The sequence below is a fragment of the Oncorhynchus mykiss genome, chromosome 9, assembly GCF_057628025.1.
Source record: "Oncorhynchus mykiss isolate SJ-2025 chromosome 9, ASM5762802v1, whole genome shotgun sequence".
Classification (NCBI taxonomy): domain Eukaryota; kingdom Metazoa; phylum Chordata; class Actinopteri; order Salmoniformes; family Salmonidae; genus Oncorhynchus; species Oncorhynchus mykiss.
Window position 1 is genome coordinate 45,661,317 of NC_143030.1, and position 6,957 is coordinate 45,668,273.

At 41.5% G+C, this 6,957-nt stretch overlaps 1 protein-coding gene across 2 annotated transcripts in view; it reads right to left on the reverse strand.

Moving 5' to 3' along the window:
- LOC110532076 (cAMP-dependent protein kinase type II-alpha regulatory subunit) overlaps window positions 1-3,349 on the reverse strand; it is a 43,715-nt gene extending 40,366 nt beyond the window's left edge. For both annotated transcript variants that reach the window (XM_021615687.3, XM_021615686.3), the window contains exon 1: window positions 85-3,349. In XM_021615687.3, coding sequence (XP_021471362.1) covers window positions 85-331 — 247 coding nt within the window. In that variant the 5' untranslated portion in view covers window positions 332-3,349. The remainder of the gene's footprint in view (window positions 1-84) is intronic.
- Between the last annotated feature and the right edge of the window lie 3,608 nt (window positions 3,350-6,957).

Sequence of the window (6,957 nt, forward strand, 5' to 3'; positions counted from 1 at the left end):
CATCTGTTTCAAATGACCAACTAAGCATGATCGTATTCAGTCTGGGCCATATTAGGTGGAAGGCCTTATCAGGCAGTAACTTACGCTCGAAATCAGACTCGTCGGACCCGTCTTCGTCTCCATTTGACTCGGTTTGCATCGGCTCCCCATCAAACATCACTCCTTTCCCGAGCTTCACAGCAGCACCCGCCCCATCTTGGCTTCTGGTGTCCCGCAAGCGCGTGAAATATTGCACGGCGAATTCCACCAGGTCCGGTGGCCTCTGTCGAAGCACCTCCACCGTGTAGCCTTGCAGCAATTCCGTCAATCCCACCGGTATCTCGATACTCATGACTGTGTTTAGATGGCGCTACCTAACTACAAATATGTTCAGGTATACTGTGTTTTTCTTACAAAAATATAAATGTAGCTAGCTACGAATTCTATCAGTCCATGTGTAGCACGCTAGTTAGCTACTGTGAGATAGCTGACACTGGTAATAGCGTCAGAGAAACTGGGTTAGCTTGCTGACATTGATGAGCAGTTCACCGGAGAGGTTGCTTAGTTAAGCCAGCTAACACAATGTCCAAGCAAATAGTGACACTTCTTTTTGTCGAAGGGAGGTCGGTCTTGTGTAAAGAATGAAATATGACCAGTGACGTTAGCGTTAGTTTATGATATCTGACTGAGCTGTCAAGTTGGGTAAGTTAGCGTTAGCTAGATAGCTCGCTCGCTAATGCTTTTATGACAGCTGACCCGTAAACGTTAGCACAAATGTTAACGACCGTTAGCTGGTTCCCTCGCTGGCCTCCCTGTTCTCTTTATTTCGCCTCCTCTTTTTCGCCCGTCTCCTTGCCAGGGTAGCGGCTCAACCCCTCCGGCTAATGGTATAACGGATCAATATCAACAGCACGGAATAATTGACCTAGCTAGATAGCTAACTAATTATATCCAATCTGAGTTAAACTAGCTAGCTGATTAGCGAACAGACGACGTAGCTACTTACTACTGTTACACCAGCTAGCAAACTATCCAGCTAATTTAGCATATAATTAATTATACTTTGGAGGGTGGGACTTGTGAATGTAAGTTAACTTTAGCTAACAGGTTTGTTCCGATTAAATAAACTAACTAGAACATATAATTAAATAGCCGAGGGCTGACTTAGTATTTATTATACGCATAAGTAACGGCGGTTATAGCTAATGGATCACGTTACTTTAGTTAGCTACCGGTAACTAAACTAGCCAACAAGCTGGCTAGCTAGAAGCGTCTGATGTTACGATTGCAGGCAGTTCAGACAATCCGAAACCGGTGTATCCCAAGCTCCTGTAAACAAGGAGCGTCAGGGACAACCTAGACGTTACCTTGAATCCAAATTACCCAGTGTTTCAAAAAAAATGTGTGGTATGTTGGTATCGTCACTTGTGATATTCGGTAAATCCGTTTCTGCCTACAGTTGAGGCTCTTCTTTTTTCTTTTTCTTGCTCCACCACACGAGCGTTATTTTCGGGGGCGTGGTCACTCTACAGGGATGAACGTAAGACACAGTTGATTGACCAATCCCCTCGAAGACTCATGACGCGCAAGGATTTATCGCGTTCATTTAAGGCCGAAGGGGCGTGCACAGAGGAGGACGATGAAGGAGGGGGCGAAAGACGCTGACCAGTGACGCCTGTCTGAATGGGCGCGTTCGATATTGCAGCCGGCTTTAAAGCCGAGGAAAGATTGACTAATCGACAAATCACCGTGCATCAGAAATAACTACTCAGTATTGTTTGTAGATCACGCAGTCGGTCAAAAATTACATATGAAATATCATGGTTTTGATGCTCTCGAACACGGCCTTAGAGTGGCTCACCAAGCATATCAAAGGGAAGGGATTGGGAACACAATTGTATTATAATCGATATATATTTGTTCAATGCATTTCAATAAGAATACACAGTGTATTTGTTTTTCTTTCAAGATAACAGTATTTGTATTACCTGTAGTTGGCCCTGTCTGTTTTATTGGGGTCCAACAGGTAGGCCCTGTTTATTTAGGCCCTATATATTTTGACCATATTTGGCCTATATGGGCCAAATCAAACAGACCCTAGTTGTGGCCTTTCTTACAACTGTGTTAAGAATCTCCCCACATAATCACCGGAGCCAATTCATGCATGGCTTTCCCACATGTATGCAACATGTTGTATGGCAAATATAATGCAGCCTATTCCTGGTCTCCCTTACCTCAGAGGCATAGGTAAAGCCGTTGCCATGATCACATTGGAACTGGCTGACTTCAAATCCTCAGATTAACCGACCACTTGTAGGAGAGTCTTGCCTTGAGTCTCCCTCTGGTGGATAAAGTAGTACAATAGCCAAAGAGTATATAGTTATGCTCCAACAACAGTGTCGTTCTGAACAATATTTCCCAGGCCCTGTAAAATGAGCTACATAATACAAGTGGTTAATCTCTATGGTTATACAGTGATTAATTCCCTGGGGAGGTTAATCTTTTGGCACAGGCTCTGTTTTTTTTTTTACTGGGTAAAAATAATGCAGCACTGAGAATGATTGACAGTGACAGATGGGGATCCAGATGTTTTGGACCTCTCCAATTGGCTCACAGCGCTCCTTGTTATTTATTTATTTTTCGAAACAAGGCTTTAGTGTTTTTCGTTACGGTAATGTGGGTCCCAGCAGTCTGTGTATATAGTGTGACAGTAAGGCCTGGCTATTCATGACTGTTTGTTTGTTGATTGCAAGAGAACCAAACAGTTGAATAAGGTGGACACAGCCAGACTTACTAATGCTGTGTTCATCATCACAGACATCCATATTGCATTTACCATTCTATTGTGCTCCCAATATGGCATCAGTGATGTCAAACCCCATATCATGAAATGACTGGATAATTCACAAAATTGCTTTATGGAACACTACAATTCTGTACTTTGATATGGCGTGTTACAATATGATAGATTTTGTTTTTTAATAAGTATTTGTTTAATGTTTTTAAATGTTTATCTATGTGAGTTGTTTACAGAAGTCCAGAGAGGACATGTGAAGAAAAACAAAAGCACTTGTGTCGAGATCACAACTTATTTATCGCATGATCCCAACATAAAAAAAGTTGTTTTTTTGAGATCACGAGATCATGCTTTCATTTGTGTTTGGAGCTCATTATCAGTTCATAAGTTAGAATGTTAGCAAGCTAATTGTCCGTTACCTTGATCTAAGAGCTCTTGGGGAATCTAAGCCCACTTAAGCCCTGAACATGCCTGACAGGCAACACTGTCTCCCAGGCTGTATGCCACCCCTAAGACCACAGCCAATCGCATGCAAGCAACAACGCAGCTACAGTGCCTTCAGAAAGTATTCATACCCCACCCATCGACACAATATACACCATAATGACAAAGTGTAAACATGTTTTTAGAAATGTTTGCAAATTGATTGAAAATGAAATACAGAAATATGTCATTTACAAAACAACGGGGTTGAATACTCAAGACTCAAGACATTTCTGCTTCATATTTTCATTTGTAAACATTTCCAAAAACACAATTCCACTTTGACATTATGGGGTATTGTGTGTAGGCCAGTGACAAACAAATCTAATAATATTTACATAGTGGGTGAGTTTATCAGATTAAATTTCAGCCTCAGAGCTTGATCAGATTCAATAGCAGTTTCAGAAGCTGATAAATCAGGATTCTACCTTGTACGCTGTTTCATAGGTAAAGCTCCTTGCAGGCAGATTAGCAGTCAGTGCATTATGTATATGATCAAGACTGGTGCGCTCTATTCCTGGCAGGCTGACCTGATTCAATAGTAGCCACGGAGGCTGTTAAGTCAGGATGCTGCCTAGTAGGCTTCCTGCAAGGAGCTTTACCTATGAAACAGCCTACAAAGCAGCATCCTGACATCAGCCTCTGAGGCTGCTATTGAATCTGATCAGCCTGCCAGAAATGGAGCTCAACCCCCGGATCAGATATGCATCTGCCTATAAAGCACTTTGACAGCTAATCTGCCTGCAAGGAACCTTACCTATAACACAGCCTCCAAGCCAGCATCCTGATTTATCAGCCTCTGAGGCTGAAATTGAATCTGATCAGCCTGTCAGGAATGGAGCTCACCCACTGTAAATTTAAATATTATCCACAAAGCATGTAGTGTCCCTTTTAATTATACACATATCACTTATGCAAGTTAACAACCAGCATAGATAACAAGCTAGCTTGCTAGCTATCTATCTAACAAGACTACGTATCTAACTAGCTGGCTCACAAGACAAAGTTAGCTGTGTTGTTCCTTACATGCGATTGGCTGTGGTCTTGGGGGCGGCACGCAGTCTGGGAGACGGGGATGCCTGTCAGGCATCGTTCACGGCTTAAATGCCCCGCATTGTGTTACATGTTTGTTTTTGTAAATTGTAAATTATTTTGTCGGACCCCAGTAAGACTAGCTGTCGCCATTTGTTGTTGGCTAATGGGGATCCTAATAAATTGTAAAAAATGGTGATCTACGCAGCCACAGGGCTCCTTGATGAAGTGGTTATCATGCATCTGAACAAATTAATGGCTAATGCGTAGTACTTTTGATTATCTTGTGATGTCGACTAAACAACTTTTGTTTTGTCGTGATCATGAGTTAGTAAATTGTGATCTTGACATAATGAGGGAACCATTTATTTGTATTCATATGTCCTCTCTGGACTTCCGTAGTTGTGTCTGTTGAGTTAGAATCAGAAATGCCAGACAAAGCCCTTTACATGGCTGGGAGAAATGTGGCATTATATCGCCATCTATTGGCCAATGTGTAATGTTATTGTGTAATGTGTAATTTACTATAATAACCTATTTGCTGATGCCTGGGCGATCCTCGATGAGAATCTCATAATTTCCCAGCTATCAAACAGACAAGCATCTCTCACTTCCCACCATCCCCGTAGTGACAGACCTGATAATGATCACAGTCAACAGTTTAGAAAAGAAAACGAGTCAAGGAAATAGCTCAAGTCAGCTCAACAGTCAAGGTTTATTTATAACATTGTTTGAATAGGTTTTAGCTAGTTTAATAAGTTGCTTGTTTCACAGTGGTCACACGTCATTTTAATATATATCATAGAACGTATACAGCAGTTAGTGTTCCACAGTTTTTTCAGTTTGAGGAATACAAACGACAGATCCTTAATCATTGTTCCACCATCTTTTCAACAGTCTCTCATCAACATCTTGCATGTAACCAAAACTGTCATAGCACCAGACCTAGGTCAAATACATGCTGTATGTCCAATACTGTATTTGAAGTGCACTCAATTAACTTGGCGTTTGCACTTTTGGGACTATTTCATTGGTTCCATTGTAGGCAAGCCAAATCAAGTGCAGCTAATCTAGTTGAAAGTATTTATCTATTTGACCTAGTAGGTCTGCAGAGAACACCTACTGTATGAGGTGATTCAAAAATAACTTTTGATTGGCTCCAGGCCCTGTCTAGACTGACTGCTGCGTGGCTTGGCTGATTCTAGTGGGTCACATGAGAATGTAGCTTAAGCCCTTCAGCAATGTTCAGTCAGTCTTTAAGTGACCAAGGAGTATAAGTTATTTTCACATAGGTCATGGGAATAAGGCACAACGCAACACGAATCACACACCAAAATAAACTACACTTTTAATAGAAATGTGGTTTGTTCAAGTAGATTCTTGGTCAAATCAAATTGTATTGGTAACATACATGGTTAGCAGATGTTATTGCGAGTGTTGCGAAATGCTTGTGCTTCTAGTTCCGACAGTGCAGTAATATCTAACAGTAATCTAACAATTCCGCAACAACTACCTAATACACATAAATCTAAGTAAAGGAATGAGAATATATACATATAAATATATTGATGAGCTGCATAGGTAAGATGCAATAGATGGTATAAAATACAGTATATACATATGAGATTAGTAATGCAAGAAATGTAAATATTATTAAAGTGACATTATTAAAGTGACTAGTGATCCATTTATTAAAGTGGCCCATGATTTCAAGTCTGAATGTAGGCAGCAGCCTCTTTGGGTTACCGATGGCTGTTTAACAGTCTGATGGCCTTGAGATAAACAGCTTCTATCAGTCTCTCAGTCCCAGCTTTGATGCCCCTGATGGTAGCAGGGTGAACAGGCAATGGCTCGGGTGATTGTTGTCCTTGATGATCTTTTTGGCCTTCCTGTGACATTGGGTGCTGTAGGTGTCCTGGAGGGCAGGTAGTTTTCCCACGGTGATGTGTTGTGCAGACCGCACTACCCTCTGGAGAGCCTTGCTGTTGTGGGCGGTGCAGTAGCCGTACCAGCAGGTGATACAGCCCGACCCAAATGCTCTCAATTCTGCATCTGTAAAAGTTTGTGAGGGTTTTAGGTGACAAGCCACATTTCTTCAGCCTCCTGAGGTTGAAGAGGCGCTGTTGCGCTGTTGCGCCTTCTTCACCACACTGTCTGTGTGGGTGGACCATTTCAGTTTGTCCGTGACGTGTACGCCAAGGAACTTAAAACTTTCCACCTTCTCCACTGCTGTCCCGTCGATGTGGTTAGGGGGGTGCTCTCTCTGCTGTTTCCTGAAGTCCACGATCTTCTCCTTTGTTTTGTTGACATTGACTGAGAGGTTGTTTTCCTGGTCAGATTGGGTTCCAAGGTCTATTTTCTTAGAAACAGACCTCAAGTCTTTGTGGACGCTACAAAGCACACACACTTGAGAATCAGAAGGGAAACATTAATGTGGGTCGTTACACAAAAAAAGTGCCTTTGATTTTTTTAAGTAGAAATTGTACAAGTACCAGTCAAAAGTTTGGACACACCAACCCATTCAAGGGTTTTTCTTTATTTGTACTATTTTCAGCATTGTATAATTATTGTGAAGACAACACATCTATGAAATAACACATATGGAATCATGTAGTAAACAAAAAAGGGTTAAACATTTTTTTATTTGCTTTGATGATAGCTTTTCA